At 57.4% G+C, this 15,402-nt stretch overlaps 6 protein-coding genes across 7 annotated transcripts; 4 read left to right on the plus strand and 2 right to left on the minus strand.

The window, feature by feature from the left end:
* Positions 1-178: 178 nt before the first annotated feature.
* Positions 179-1,871, plus strand: JDV02_008735 (uncharacterized protein). Its single transcript, XM_047990365.1, has 2 exons — positions 179-776; positions 894-1,871. The coding sequence occupies exons 1-2, from the start codon at positions 450-452 to the stop codon at positions 1,635-1,637; spliced, it is 1,071 nt and encodes a 356-aa protein (XP_047846372.1). The 5' UTR covers positions 179-449; the 3' UTR covers positions 1,638-1,871.
* A 123-nt stretch (positions 1,872-1,994) lies between these two features.
* On the plus strand, positions 1,995-4,354 carry JDV02_008736 (uncharacterized protein). Its single transcript, XM_047990366.1, has one exon. It carries the CDS (start codon positions 2,038-2,040, stop codon positions 3,994-3,996), a length of 1,959 nt encoding a protein of 652 aa, XP_047846373.1. The 5' UTR covers positions 1,995-2,037; the 3' UTR covers positions 3,997-4,354.
* A 608-nt stretch (positions 4,355-4,962) lies between these two features.
* On the plus strand, positions 4,963-7,304 carry JDV02_008737 (uncharacterized protein). The gene has a single exon (XM_047990367.1). The coding sequence runs from the start codon at positions 5,067-5,069 to the stop codon at positions 7,083-7,085; it is 2,019 nt and encodes a 672-aa protein (XP_047846374.1). The 5' UTR covers positions 4,963-5,066; the 3' UTR covers positions 7,086-7,304.
* On the minus strand, positions 7,246-10,653 carry JDV02_008738 (Oxalate decarboxylase). The gene is made up of 7 exons (XM_047990368.1): positions 10,356-10,653; positions 8,977-10,306; positions 8,683-8,918; positions 8,422-8,615; positions 7,986-8,334; positions 7,769-7,890; positions 7,246-7,670 (listed from the first exon to the last, which is right to left on the minus strand). Exons 2-7 carry the CDS (start codon positions 9,110-9,112, stop codon positions 7,478-7,480), a joined length of 1,230 nt encoding a protein of 409 aa, XP_047846375.1. The 5' UTR covers positions 9,113-10,306; positions 10,356-10,653; the 3' UTR covers positions 7,246-7,477.
* A 101-nt stretch (positions 10,654-10,754) lies between these two features.
* JDV02_008739 (Carnosine N-methyltransferase) lies at positions 10,755-12,499 on the plus strand. Of its 2 annotated transcripts, XM_047990369.1 has the most exons (4): positions 10,755-10,973; positions 11,054-11,332; positions 11,394-11,775; positions 11,837-12,499. In XM_047990369.1, the coding sequence occupies exons 1-4, from the start codon at positions 10,875-10,877 to the stop codon at positions 12,409-12,411; spliced, it is 1,335 nt and encodes a 444-aa protein (XP_047846376.1). In that variant the 5' UTR covers positions 10,755-10,874; the 3' UTR covers positions 12,412-12,499. The 2 variants fall into 2 exon arrangements, with proteins under 2 accessions (XP_047846376.1, XP_047846377.1); XM_047990370.1 differs by having other exon boundaries at positions 10,755-11,332.
* On the minus strand, positions 12,403-13,925 carry JDV02_008740 (uncharacterized protein). Its single transcript, XM_047990371.1, has 4 exons — positions 13,530-13,925; positions 13,324-13,445; positions 13,073-13,250; positions 12,403-12,989 (listed from the first exon to the last, which is right to left on the minus strand). The coding sequence occupies exons 1-4, from the start codon at positions 13,845-13,847 to the stop codon at positions 12,600-12,602; spliced, it is 1,008 nt and encodes a 335-aa protein (XP_047846378.1). The 5' UTR covers positions 13,848-13,925; the 3' UTR covers positions 12,403-12,599.
* Positions 13,926-15,402: the final 1,477 nt, after the last annotated feature.

The following is a 15,402-nucleotide window of genomic DNA, read 5'->3' on the forward strand; positions in this document are numbered from 1 at the left end:
CCCAACGCGGCGGGGTTCTGGGGGGATCTTGGCGGGATCTTACGGGGGCGCATCAGTGGGCTCAGTGGAGCGCCGGCTGGCTGTGCCGTCGTCGTCGGCGTCCCGTCAGGAGCTCTAGGGAGTCTCCATACTGTGGGTTGAGACTCGCCCGGGAATCGAACAGGCTTGGAGGCGGACTCCTGGCCGCCGTGACGTCGGGTGAGACAGCAGTGTGAGCGCCAGCAGCAGCAAAGTTGTTGCTTCGACGATGTCGGAGGTCGTGCGTATAACTAAGATGCCGGTCGCAACTCTCCCGCCCACGAGTGTTCGCGCCAACTACCCTCTCTTCTCAACAACCGTACACACACTTCCGCGGCTCATCAATTGGACTGCCTAGCTTCAGATCCAAAGAGCTCGCCCATCTGTCCGTCCGTCCGCCCGTCGTCACTGCCGCCGCCGCCGTGCCCTCCATGCCTCCCCGCAAGCTCAAGATCGGCGTCGCCGGCCTCGGCCGCATGGGCAAGCGACACGCCCTCAACTTCTTCCAGTCGGTCCCGCGCGCCGAGCTCGTCGCCGTGTCGTCGCCAGACCCCAAGGAGAGGGAATGGGCGCAGGAGCACCTCGGCGCCTCGGGCGTCGGCGTCTACGAGCACTTTGACGACATGCTCAAGCACGCAGGGCTCGAGGCCGTGTGCATCGCGTCCGCCACGGCCGTCCACGCGGCGCAGTCGATTGCCGCCATTGACGCGGGCAAGCACGTCTTGTGCGAGAAGCCGCTGGCTACCACGCCCGAGGTGGTACGTTTAGGAGGAGCTTCTGTTCTGCCCTGTTGTGTCATCGCCCCCCCCCCCGGTGTCCATTGTCGTAGTCGTCGCAAGCAAGCAAGCAAAACATGGCTGACCACTTCCAACCAGTCCCAAACCGTCGTCGACGCCGCCGCGCGCAGGCCAGAGCTCAAGGTCATGTGCGGCTTCTCGCGGCGCTTCGACGAGAGCTACCGCGACGCCTACGCCAAGATGCAGGCCGGGCTGATCGGGCGGCCGTGCGTCTTCCGCAGCCAGACGTGCGACATGCTCGACCCCTCGGGCTTCTTCGTCGCGTACGCCGAGTTCAGCGGCGGCATCTTCGTCGACTGCTCCATCCACGACATCGACCTGGCGCTGTGGTTCTTTGGCGAAGACGGCGAGAGCAAGGTCCGCTCCGTCAGCGCCGTGGGCATCACCGCCGTCGAGCCCGGCCTGCGCAAGTACAACGACCGCGACAACGCCGTCGGGCTCATCGAGTTCGCCGACGGGCGCCTCGTGCACCTGTACTGCTCGCGGATGATGGCCGCCGGCCAGGAGGACACGACCGAGGTCATCGGCACCAAGGGCAAGCTCGGCGTCAACACCATCCCCGTCGCCAACCTGGTCCGCGTCTATGAGCCCAGCGGCATCCGCCATGAGGTGCCCAAGAACTACTGGGACCGCTTCAAGAACGCCTTCACCCAGGAGGCCATCGAATTCTCCGACTGCTGCCTCGACGACACCCCCGTGCCGGTGAAGCTGGAGACGGCGGTGTCGGCGGTCAGGATCGGGGCGGCGCTGCAGGAGTCCATGATTACCGGGCAAAAGATTTGGTTTAACAATGGGAAGCGGGTCGAGCGATCCCAGCTATAAGTTATACAGTATACATGGTCTTGTGTGCTAGTACGGAGTAGAAGTTGGATAATCACTGCGCTGTAATTCCGCGATTGAACGCGGGCCTGATTGACGGAATCACTACACCAATCGCGTTCAAGCGCCCAGTCGAGTCTTGAGATGGGTTCAAAGCCAACCCTCCACATGAATTGCCAGGTCAGGGGCTTCATGTAATATCAGTTCGCCGCCGATGTTCGCATATGCAGCTTGCGGGTCGTTGCATGTTATTTAATTCCATAACCGGGTGAGCACCGATAGGCCGTCAGCTCCCTCGGGGCTGGATCAGCACGCGACTTGAATCACATCACCACACGAAGCACAACCTACTTCGTATGCCTTGGACACATCTCTTGCCTCTCAGCACGCCCAAGCTCGCGCAATGAGGCTCCTTGGCACCAAGGACCTCGAGCTCAAAGAGTTCTTTGACATTCACGTCCCGGCCTACGCCATCTTGTCTCACACCTGGGCCGACGGCGAGGTCTCGCTCCAAGACTGGGCCGACAAGAACAACCGTCGCTTCAAACCGGGGTACCAGAAGATTGTCAAGGCATGCGCCGAGGCCGTTAAAGATGGCATCGACTACATCTGGATCGACACCAACTGCATCGACAAGACCAGCTCGGCGGAGCTGTCCGAGGCCATCAACTCCATGTTCAAGTGGTATCAGAGGTCCGTCGTCTGCTACGCGCATCTCGGAGACGTGTCGCACGCCAGTATTCAAAGCTGCAGGAAGCCGAACAGCGAGTTTCGCAAGGCACGATGGTTCACAAGAGGGTGGACGTTGCAAGAACTCATCGCGCCGACCGAGCTCAAGTTCTTCTCCAAAGACTGGCAGGAGATCGGGACCAAAGCGAACACGACGCTGGCATTGACGATAGCCGAAGTCACTGGCATAACGGTGTGGTGTTTGCGCAGGGGAATATTCTCCAAGCTGAATCCTCTGCGCGAGTATAGCGTCGCGCAGAGGCTGTCATGGGCGTCCCGTCGCTCCACCACTCGAGTCGAGGATCAGGCGTACTCGCTCCTTGGCCTGTTTGACATCTCGATGCCCCTTGTGTACGGTGAGGGATCGGAAGCTTTCACACGCCTACTTGAGGAAATCATGCGCAAGTATACAGACCACAGCATACTTGCCTCGCAACTGCGGTACGTCGACGTTCTGCCCCGGTCGCCCAAAGAATTCTGCGAATCGCAGGATGTGGCTACTGGAAAGTTGACGCATCGGAGGAAAAATTTCATGCATCAGAGGAAAGCTTATACGCCTCGGATTCATTCCTATCCGTTCCAGATGACCAACACGGGACTTCAGATGACACTTCCCATAGTCGCTACCTTGGCACCGGCCTTTGTCTTTGGCGTCCTCGATTGCTGGGACGAGTCTGGGACGACGCAAAAGACGCGATCCTTGTGCCGTATATGGATTCCTCTGCTGCGCCAAGGGCCCGAAAGGATGCGTCAATTTACCAGACTTTTATGGCCGTCCCCCTTCCTCCCCGTTCGGTTGGTGCCAAACGATGAACTTGGCATGAAGCTGGGATTGGCCAAGAGGATTACGGCCATGACCTTCTCTGACCGAGCTGGTGCATCTTGGGAGCCAGTGGACCTTGTGACACCTGAGTCCTATCAAGATATATTGATACGGAAGCCGCATGCGACCACGCTGCCTGTGCCGAAATGGCAGCCCCGCGAAGCAGGCAGCCCGTTCTTGATATGCCTTCCACGAGGCTCAGACGGCTATCGGCTGTATGGTATTTTCCCGCAATCCACCGCCGATGTCGACAAGCAGCATGGTGAGTACCTGACCTCGCGGGTGCCACTTGTGCAGTCGCGCCCACTGCCACAGCTGGGAAAGGTCTTCGATTCCCCGGGCAAGACCAATGCAGGTGTGAGGCCGACAGCCCTCGACATACATGGTGCCGTCATCGTATTCAAAAGACGGCATTCTAGGCCACCTTCCTTTGTCGCGGTCTGCTTGGTCAATATGCCCATTCTATCCCATGACGGGGCCGTGACATATCAGCCTAGGTGCAAGATTGTTACTTTCTGGAAGCCCCATCTTGCAGAAGACCATGAGGAGAACTTGGGAACACTGGATGTTCGAAAGTTTTCCATGACCGATACCGAGCACAACTTCGTCGTCGCCGTGCAGAAGATGCCCTGCCCGAGCCATGCCACAGCAAAGGGAATGGAGCATCGGTCCGTCGGGCTTACTCAGATCGTCTTTGATAGGAGGCGCTTGATGGCAGATCAGGAGAGACTCAAGCAACTTAATAAGGACGCCATCCCGGAAATGTTGGCTTTTATGGGGCAGACTTCCTCTGACGATGAGGAGGCATAGCGGAAAAAGGAGAGCAAGATGCGTGCAGCGCAGCCCGTCGACGGAACATTGCCGATCACGTGGAAGCGAAACCACGAGCCGGCCATCGCAACGGATATCTGGTAAATGCCTACTATCTGGATGTGATGGTGTGTTGTTAGGTAAAGGACCCGCAACTCACTTCGTAATGGGCCGAGACGTTGCCAACGGCCATTGCGACGCTGGGGACTGAGAGCCAAGACGGGTACACAACCCGGCCTTGCGTCAGTCATGAGGACTACTTTGTACGTACAGGAGTTCGCGAGTTGCATGACAGCTCGATAGACTCCACGATTGAGGCGCTTCAATTCTCGGCGAACCTAGTTTAGTCTGCAAACCCCTCTTTCTCGACCGTTGACACCGCTTCTGCCCCGCTTTGCAACGGCTCTTTTGTCCCCGGCCGATAAGCATATTGATGAACTACCCTCGTCAACTGTCACCATGGCCACGGCCCACAACCAGGCCAGGTCTTGGAGTGGTATCCAACGGCTGTCAGCATGCTTACTCGGTAGTGAACCTCTGGATTGGCCCGCCAGCAATAGAGCTAGCCCCTTGCAGCAGGTGCCATGGACTGGTAAATAAGGACCGCCGTCTGTTGATGCTCGACCCTTTTTAACCTCGCCCGCGAGGCCGCCGATTCAATCCACCAAGCCGCACGAAGAGGCGGCGCACTTTGCCAGACTTGCAAGCACTTGTCCCGACTCGCTTTCACTCCGCGCGGGGTCGACCTCCGGTGTCTCGGGGCGCGGCAGGGATCCGTGTGCTCCTTGCAGGGTGAGACAAGCATGCGGCGCGCGCGGAATTCGGCGGACCTGGCCGATGCAACCTGCCTCATTGTGCCATGGCTAGCCCGTCAATTGCGAGGGGAAGTTTCCACAAGATGACGGGGGATGATGGAATATAATAAGCCGCTCGTGCTTGCCCGCAAACTTTATCCCTTCCTTCCGGGTCCGTCAACTTGGGCTGGCTTCGCACGGGTTCAGCTTGAGGAAGCTTGACGTTGGGCCAAACGGAGCACTACAACGTCGTCGTGACACGGAAATCCGGCAGCCATGTTATCGACACCGCAGCTGTCCACCCAAAGGGTGTTGACGTCTGTCCTCGCGGCTGCCTCGTGCTGGGGCAGTGGGCATGCGTCCCAATGCATCCCCCGGGGCAACCCGTTCGACATCATCGACCCCCAGAACTGGATCAACCCAGACCGGATGACCTGGGACGACTTCAAGGCGCCTCCCGGGACGAACTGGGGCGACCCTTCTCGCAGGGGTTCCAGCCGCAACTTCAACATTGCCCTCGTGACGGTCGATTATGAGGACAAGTCGTTTGCCATCACGGGTCCGCCAAACTCGACCATATATGGCAACCCCCAGCCGGCCGCCGCCAACATTCCACGCGAAAAGGTCCCCGCCTTCTATCGCGACCTGCTCAATAAGCCCAATGAGCTCAACCGGGGCCACACTCTCCACGAGTACTGGATGGAAGACTCGGCCGGCAGATTCGGGGTCGACCTGACGGTGTTTGGTGCCTACCGCATGCCTTCCAAGTCGTACCAGTACGGCATCGACGATGACATGAACCCCGGCGCGTGCCCGCCCGGCGCCACCTGCAACCTCGACATCAGAGACGACAGCCTCGCCGCCTGGCGCAAGGACGTGGGCGACAAGGTCGCGGATTCGTTCGAGCTCGTCTTCATCCTGTCGGCAGGCCAAGACGAGTCGGCGAGCTGGCAAGAGTTCGGCGAGATGAAGTTCGCCTCCAAGGAGGATGTCCCTGCCGCGTTCGGTCCGCCGCCCGGCGCGAATGGCTCGGCCGTCAACTATGCGTCCACGAGATACGTCGAGTGGACATCGTGGGCCGCGGCGTCCAACATATGGCCCAACGCCGGCGGCGGCTCCTCGACGCAGTGCGAGAGCTCCGGCATGGGCGTCTACGCGCACGAGCTCAGCCACCTGCTCAACATTGGCGACAACTACAACAACCCCTACGGCAAGCCGCTGCGCCGTGCTTACACCGGCCCGTGGTCGATGCTGTCCCGCGGCTCCTTCAACGGCCCCGGCGGGCCGCACTCGAGATGGCAGATCCCGGCGCTGCAAGGAAGCTCCATGGGCTCGCTACACACGATGCGCGACAAGCTCCAGCTGGGGCTCGTCGCCAACTCCAGCGTGCTCAGGATCTCCCGAACGGGACTCGTCGGCTCCGGACCGGTCGTCGCGCGCATCACCGCACGTGCCGTCAAGGCGGACCTCATGGGCCTCCGCGTCGAGATGGGCAACGACCTCGCCCCTGCTTGCGACATCTCCACGGACGTCCTCTGCGACGGCCGTGGCTACAACAACTATGAAACGGAGGTTGTGGACCGCATGGGCGCCGACTCGTTCCAGCCAGACGCAGGTGTCATGATTAGCAAGACCAAGACCGTCGCCAAGCAGCCGTTCCAATGGACCATCGATGCGAACCCTCAGGACATTAACCTGGTTGACTTTATTCGGCCAAACGGGACCAAGGCCATGGCGACCATGGGCGACTACCGCCAATTGGCAGATGCGCTGTTCCACGCCGGAACGCGCTCTGGCAGTGAGTTCGAGTACGTCGACAAGGCCAACGTGCTTCACCTGTACGTCCTCAAGAAGCATCGCGACAAGACGGGCGTGCTTTCCTACACTGTCGGCGTCCGATCCCTGAACGGCACGGACGCGAGCGAGCACGGCGTCAAGCTCTCACCAGGCAAGGTGACCGCCGGAAAGAACAAGGTGACTGACAAGGGCGTCTTTTGCTCCTTTGACCTGACCAACAATGGCACCTACGTCGCCGGAGGATCGCATCCTCAGGATCTGACCCCGTATTTGGGCGTGGACATTTACCGCCTTCAGGCTGAGGTGAAGGGATCCGGGTGGCGAGTTGAGCTGCCCAACGCTCTGGCTTTTGCAAAGTACGGCGAGACCACGAGCGTTCATGTTGCGGTGGGCGCGTCTGCTCATGCCCACGACGTTGGTACGGTGACGCTCGTAGCCACGTCGGAGTCGGATAAGAAGGCGAGGGCGGTCGCCGAGTGCCGGGTGAAGAAGGACTGAGTGGCGCAATGTCGCGTATAAAAAGCTTTCCATAACGACAGCGACAATGAACATACATTTGACATTAGAAGCATGATTTGGCGAGTCTCAAGTGCCGGGAAGCTCTGAAATGAAGGAATGCGTGACAGCATGAAAGTAATCCTCGACAGCGGAATACATGGCACGTAATGTATCGAATAGAAATGAAGAGCCGGCAAAAATTATATAAGTTGCGAGAAGGCGATTAAGTACCCATTAATAAAGCTCAAGTCCGCCGCTCTGAGCTCTGCCACCCTTACCCTGAAAATTATGTGCGCGGCCTGCCTACCCCTGCGTCGTCGACGCATGACATCGCTCACGAGTAATTCAATCGAACGCGGCTGTCAGCAAATGCTACGCTGCGTGGCCGTCGATCACCCAATGAGGACCTGCTTGTCCTTCTTGAGCTTCTCGACAAACTCAATGGGCACCTTGAGCGTCTGGGCGACGAGGTCCGCGGGCGTCAGGGCGAGCCACTGCGTGAGCGGAATGTCGGCGACTCGGTCCGACTTGTAGATCTCGACCCAGATGAGGTCCTCGTCTTTGGACGTGTTCTCGATGTAGTGTCTGGCCAGCCACCTGACGTTAGCTCTGTGTCCACCTTTTGGGTTGATTGGGGGGGGGGGGGCATGAAGGGAGGTTTTTTTTTGCGCAACATAACATACCCCGAGTTGTCGGGAAAGACGGCCGTGTCACCGGCGGTAAAGTCAAAGGTGCGCGCGTTGGCATTGCCGATGAAGATGGTGGCCTGGGCCTTGCCCTTGTGGAAGTACAGCCACTCCTCAGCCTGCACGCACGGTTAGCCGACTACATTTTTACTCGTTCATCGCCAAGACATGACGACCAGAGGACCGCGGTCAAGTCCTCGAGTGGACGACGTACGTTTGGGTGCCAGTGCAGCTCGCGCAGACCACCAGGCTTGAGCGTCACAAAGGTCGCCGCAATGGTCTTGCTGATGGGAAAGTTGGTCGAGTCAATCTTGTGGAACTCGCCGCCGTCTCCGCCAATCTTCTCGGGCTTGTGCTCAAGAGTGCGGTAGACGAAGGAGCTGTTGCCGCGGGCGACGGGCGTGCTGGGCGTCTCGGTCACGTTGCGGGTGCTGACGGTCCCGTTGGTGATGTATGGGTTCGGCGAGGGCACGTTCTCGAAGACGGACTCGTCGACGCCAAAGTTCTTGGCCAGGACGGACTTGGGGGTGTGGGCGATCCAGTCGTCGATGTTGAACGTGGTCCTGTAGGCCGACAGTTAGCATTCTACTTGCGCACGCATACACCACAGCTTTATCGTTAGTGTGTCACTGGGGTTCTGTGGCACGTACCCGACCTTGTCGAAATCGCCGTCGTCAAAGACGAGGAGAAATTCGTTCTCGTCCGCGAGGCCCTGAATGGTGTGCGCCGTGCCCTTGGGGAAGTACCAGATGTCGCCGTAGTTGAGCTCCTCGACCTGGTATACGCCGTTCTCGTCCACGACGGAGAGCTTCACCTTGCCAGCGTAGACGATGCCCCACTCCGCCTACTCTTCGTTTAGCGACCGGGGAGGTGAAGATGGAGGATCAATAACTTGAAATGGTTTGACTTACAACGCGGTGCCAATGGAGCTCGCGAATAGCGCCCTTCTTCAGGTGCTGCTGGGCACCCGCAATGTCGTGGCTCTGCGGCAGATCCTGAATCACCTGCTCGCGAACCCAACCGCCCTTTAAAAGGCGCGTCTTGGAATCAGAGAAGCTCCACTTCAGATTCGGAACGATGCCGTTGTCCGTCGACTGTCGGCCCAGGTTATCCGGGTTTTGCAGGTCCAGCTGGTGGTTTGTGCCGCCTAGAGTAAGTACTGGTCAACATCAAGTTTCCCCCGCAGCATTCACTGTAGCCCTCACCATTGATGGGGCCGCCTTTCCCGGCCTTGCTGATGGGTTGTCCTTCGGTGAACCTGTCTTCGGCCCTTGCCTGCAGCCGAGGAGCGGCAAGAGCTGGTCCGACGGCGCAGGAGAGCAGAAGCGCAGAGACCTTCATCGTGTCTGGCTGTGTATACGGTGTCTATAGAGCTTTCGAATGAAGACCAGCAAGTCGTTCGCGAAGAGTGAACCGCCGTCTCGACCTGTTCGTCGACGTTCGTGCATTGGACTATATGTGTATTCAGCAGTGCACCACCACGGCAGACCGCACGACTCGAAATGAAGCGGGTGCATTGTCGCGCTTTTGGCGTGGTCTTTCAATTATCACGATCTACAAGCCCTCCTCCTCGCTCTATCGAAGCCAAAATGGCGACATGCTGGCGTTGTTGGCCATGGGGGGGATGCAGCGACGACAGACGCGGGTAACTACCAACGCCACGGGCGCGGCAGAGCAAGCAGCATCGAGGCCCGGCCGCGAGGACTTTACTTTTTGGAATTGTTCAATTACAGACAGCGCGAGGCTAGCCCGTTGCACCCTAGGGCTGCTGCCTGCAGGATGGCTGTCGAATGAGAGGGCGGTCCAAGGTTGTGAGGTTGTGGTGTTCCGTGATCACGCAATCTACCGGGACGATGGTCTATGCTTCAACTGCCGCGCCGCAGCCTCGCACTGTTGGTGTTGGAGCGATGGCAGCGATGTCTGTCTCATCCAATTCTGGAGGGACGGCCCCTTCAGCTCCCGTTTTTAGCGTCAGGCTTGACTTGAATGAGTTTATAGAGGATTGCCCGACTGGGACTGCTCTTGTCGATCATGTCGACGGAAGGGTGAGTGCACTGTCCTCGGCGTCCTGCCACAACGAAACAGCCGCAATGATCGGACGACGGGAGAACAGATTCGGACCGCGTCCTGTTCAAACGTACGGTGCGTCTCCTGATTTGTGTCGCTTCACCACAGAGTGCCCAATGCACTTGCAGTACATGTAGAGATGCGCAGGCACCTCGGCCAGTTTAAAGCCTTGCAACGTTCGGTTGCATAGAGAACGAAAGATGAGACAACAAGGACCGTCCAGATGCCGTCCAAGTGCGTCTTGAGCTGAGTGTTGGGGACATATACCCATGTCGCCCCTTGAACATGAAGTTGGTCCATTGACCGATGCGCGATAGGGCAAAAGATGTGAGCGACAGGACGCATGAATCGTGTTAGGCATACGATCGTCCCACGTGCAGCAAGACTAGGCCTGCCTTGACGCCTCCCCAGCTTGGTATGATAGAGCAGACGGAAGTTAGTTGTCGTGCGCATGTTGGCCCCCGTTTCCTATATTTGGTCAGCCCTCGCCACGTCAATGGAATTGAAGGACTGCCACGTATACTGTACATGGCTTCCAAACCGATTGTGTTTCAATTGGAACGGGTACAATCAGGGAGGCCAACGACAATGGAGCTTTATGCAGACTGAACCAATGATTCTGTGTCCCATCACGCCGGCTCTTGCGACACTTTATTGTTGAGTGCTTCTGTGGGGGACGCATTGCGGTCACCGTTCAATGCTGAGCGATGCGGGCTGTCTCGTACCAGAGCGAGACTTGTACTCTGTGTCGTGTGGTCCTTTTGCCATCAGTAAACTCGGGTGCTTGGAGAGAAAGTGGAAAGAAGAAGACCAACATGAAGTCACACAACATTGAAAGTGGCGGAGCTTCTCCATTATGAGTATCCGACAACGGCTTGGCGGCCATCAGGGTCCTCACCTCACATCAAATGCAGCAACCACGTGCAGCTGGCAGGAACCATGCGCGAATACCCTCAACTCAATCGACGTCTCAAACTCACAACCTTCTCACGACTTTGATGCTCACCCCTCATCTGCGCACATCGCGAGGCCCACCATGAAGCTCCCTGCAGCTGTCGTAGCGACTTGGTGGCTGGCCCTCGGGCTGGGCTCCATTGCGCACGCCGACAACGACGAGGGACAATCCCTCGAGGAGGTAGAGCTACCCATCATGCAGACTGCTGCCGACGCTACATAACGGCAGACTGAAGACTGATCGCGTGCATGTGCATGTAGCATCGTGACGTTGGTTCCATCTCTGAAGTGCACCAGGTCGTCATGACCGTGCACCGGGTGCAGGCGCAGCCAAACATCACCGCCTCCCAGCGACAACAAGATGAGAAGACCCGCCTGCTCAAATTGATGGACAGACGCAACGGCAAATGGACACCCAGTCACCCGCGTCATCGCCTCCTGGATGCGCTTCACGGATTTCTCAAGTACAAAGATAGCCAGGGAGCAGAGCTCAACAGACTTCGGGGCTTGTATGCAAGGGTATCCAAGTCTCAAAAAGCGGTGCGCATCTCTCCCCTCCTCATTCTTTGAAAGACTTGAAACATGACTGACGTCGCCGCAGCTTTTGGATCATCACATTGCGTACTCGTCCAAGTTCGACGAGGTGGAGCGCAAGCTGGCGCGCAACCAAGCCTTGTGTGACTCCATTGTCGACTCCGCGCTTGACTTCTACCAAGTCCCATACTGGGAGCTCACCGCCCATGTCCGCGAGAAAGAATCCGCCGGCCAAGCAGCGGACCGCATATCTGTCTCGCAAGCACTCAAACACATTGTGAGGGATTGGACGGCCGAAGGGGAGCACGAAAGAAATTCGACATTTGCCTGCATGCTGCATACTTTAACTCAGCTGTTTCCACACCACAGTAGTACTATCGACCCGATCACGGTTCTTCTGCCAGGTGCAGGGCATGGAAGACTCGGTCATGACATCGAGAGGCTAGGCGGTAAGGTGGCTCCAAAGATGCCATCGTCGAAACATGGGGACATAGCTAATATTCTTTCCAGGGTTCGAGGTCACCATCAATGAATGGTCCATGTACATGAATGTGGCATACAGATTCCTTGAGGAGCATGGCCAAGCACTCAAGCATAACTTTTATCCCTTTGTTGAGGGCTGGTCACACCACGCGACCGACGCAGACATGCAGAGAGGCCTGTCGTTTCCGGACGTTGATCTCCGCCCGGAGGCGGTTCTGATGGCGGAAGGCGACTTCACAACCGCTTTCAACCAGCAAAACGGCCACTACAATGTGGTCATTACCTACTTCTTCATCGACACGGCTCGCAACCTCCTCAGTTACTTTGACACCATCAAGAAGGTCCTGAAACCTGGCGGCCATTGGATCAATCTAGGCCCGCTCCTTTACGGTACTGCTCCGTTCGTACAACTATCCCTTGAGGAGATTGTCAAAATTACCGAGGCCATGGGTTTTGAATACCAGGAGACGGATGAGAGATGCGGCGATTTGACCTTGGAAGGTGCGAAAGTTAGGGGCATGGAGGCGATATATGGCTTTGACAAAAAGGCTCTCACAAAGAATGCGTACAATGCCCAATTTTGGGTCGCGAGGCGACAGTAGCGGTGGCATTTACGATAGACACAAGTCTGGAATATGTACAAGAACAGCAAAGTAATGAGTGGAACCCATCAAATACATGTCAGGCAATGGCTCTCTCATGATATGATCTCCGGGGACCGTTCAGTCACCCGCTTCCATCCAATCTGTGTAGTCACTACATCCTTGAGAGCGCATCGCACGTAGCCCGGCTACTGAGTAACGGGGTTGTTGCCGGGCAGCTTGTCGATGGGCGCCTTCAAGCCGACGTCCTCCGTCGGGGGCGGCGTCTGCAGAGCCTGTCTGCTGGAGTGGCCCGGTCCGTTGGGGCCAACGTTCAGGCTGCACCCCGGAGCATTGACCCCTCCCGGTCCGGTGCAGGTGTCCATGGCACGGCCCAGCCTGTCTTGGTCCTTCCAGCCGTTGAGGTAGTCACCGTGAAGCCCGTATCCGGTGGGGTCGCCGTTGGCCCAGACCAAGCGGTTGAAGTTCTTGATCGCACCGGTGTCGTAGAAGAATTCGAAGAAGACGGAAAAGATGGCGACGGGGTGCGATTGCGGGCACACACCGGTGTTGAAGTCTCCAATGACCGGGAACGCCATCTACCCACGCGCGTGCACGTCAACTCAGGGCCTCATTTCAAGAGCTATACAAGCTGTTATCTGTAGGTGGGACTGGAACATACATGTTTCCTGTGGTTTGAACTGTCAAGGTTCTTGCCATCCCAGCAGGAAGGGAAGAATGTCTCGGCTCGCATGCGCTCACATTGCCCCGATGGAAAGTTTGGGGTCTCCTTGGAGGTACCTCTTCCCAGGCAAACGTGCGAGATGGCTCGCTGCGCAGGGTTCGAGTGGTTGTACGTTCTGTATGTTATCAACGCATTGTGAGTATTCATTCATTCTTCGTGTGTTCATGTACGAGCTAAGACGTATTTACCTCAGCGACGGTTCACCAACCACCATGCGCAGACCTGCAGGAGGGGCTTTGGGAGCAGGGCTGCCGTTGCAGTTGCGGCGGCCAGGCGCGTAGTCGCAAGCCCGGGAGATGTAGTACGCGGCCTGCATGATGCATCAGCCACAACCCATGTGTGATAGCAAAGGCTTTAACGCAGAGCCGCAATTTGGTTTTCAGTCAACACTCACGGCGCCCTGGAAGTTGACAATCTCAAACTTGCCATCACGGCGCTGGTGGTAGAGTTGCGGCTGCCAGTAGTTGCTGTTGTCCAGTATCTTGTCACACGTGGTCGCCCTGGCTGCCTTGGCGGCCTCGTTGGACTGGGAGAGCGCAAAGGCGGTGCCTCCTACAACTGCGTGGACGTGGCTGGATAGCACCCCTGGGTCCACGATGGGGTCGCCTCTCTGGATGGTCAGAGGCTCGCAGTTGACCGTGAAGAGCTGCGCCATGGTCAAGGGGCTTAGGATGAGGCCGGCAATGGCCAAAGAAACCGAGGTGTAAGTCATGATGGGCAAATAATGGGCGCGCCCTGTCGTAGTCGTATCTGATGTCCGGCCGGATGTGGTCTGCAGGCTGGGCTAGAGTATTTCGCTTCTATCGTCCCGGCTTGTGGTATTCGTTGGCCCCTTATATATGCTTCCAAAGATAACATGACTTGAAGAGTTCGCCAGCAGAGCTCATCACATTTGATCCTGAGGACATGCTGGTGGCGCGATGGATCGCGGTGTAGCCGCCATCACCACGCAGTCAACGCCACAAACACATCACGTTACCCCTTTACCGGCGTGATTTTCTCTTGGCATTTCCGCTTTCTATCAAGAGGTTGCTGATCCCGGACTCCTTTGACATCCAAACAACACACCCATGTTCGCTATTGATGCCACGCCTCGGGCCGCACATCAGCATTGGAAATTGGAAGGGCTGGCGGCATATCCATGGGGGTTAGTCCTTGGCAGAGTTCACGTCGACCTGAAGCCCGCATTGGTTGGCCGGTCCAAACTTGGAGCTTCCAAGTCCAGTCTAACACGCGACGTACTGCGGGGGGGGATAGTTGCAGGACATGCAGAGAAGTGCCGCGTTGGTGCCGAGATTCGTGCTTCTTCCACAATGGGGGGGGGGGAAGGGCCGCGGAGTGTCGGCACCGAACGGACGAGAGGATCAAACGGCGTTGGAGGGCTCCGCGATGGACTGTCACCAAGGGGGTTAGGCAGAAACAGATGGCACCCTTATGGTCGTTACATGTAGGTAGGGGGTGACGGCAGTCAATGCCATCGAGACGTGAACTTGCCCTGCTGTAAGTGTGACGGCAAAGCGCGGGGGTCAAGGCCGCTCCAATCCGGCTATTGAATACTGTAGCAGTGAATGATGATACTGGGGTAAAGCGGTAATTACATGGCCTCATGCTCACCATCTTGGTTGCGGGAGCCGCCAGGATCAAACATAAACATCTTGGTTGTCATGTAGGCAGCAGCCAGGGGTCACCATCGTGGTTGTAGTAGTTTCTAGAGACCCGGGGAGTCTCGGCTAGTTCGGCCAGGAGCCTTCAACAACGGGAAGAGCCCGTTGCGACCTAGTCATTCCTAAAGCGCTGGTAATCAATGTCCGGTGGCTCCATGTCGACTGTCTCCGCCCGCGGGTGACCATTCCGCACTTGTGGGCCAACACAAGATTGACGCAAAGACGGAAATACTAGGTCCATATCTCCTGTGGGGTAACTACTCGCACGCGAGATTTAGGTATTGACGTCGGCACATGTACGACCCCTGTGTGCTTTCGGCCGACATAGTCTCGGGACTGGCCGTCAATGGTGGGAGCCAATATTCAGTTGGTTTCGGATCCGTGTCGCCGATCCTGCTAATCATCCGTGGTGTAAAACTGAAACAAGGGGACCCCTGGAGACAACCTGGATGGAAATCCCTATCGAACCACAACGACTTTTCTCGTGGAAAATCTACGCGCTGGGCTCAACTTCATCAATGTTGTGCAGGTTAGGAGAAAGGTCCATGGGGTTGTGGTTCATCAATGTTTCAATGTCTGGCTGAATGCCTAGTCTTGTCGAGA

Source organism: Purpureocillium takamizusanense, chromosome 8 (assembly GCF_022605165.1).
Source record: "Purpureocillium takamizusanense chromosome 8, complete sequence".
Lineage (NCBI taxonomy): Eukaryota > Fungi > Ascomycota > Sordariomycetes > Hypocreales > Ophiocordycipitaceae > Purpureocillium > Purpureocillium takamizusanense.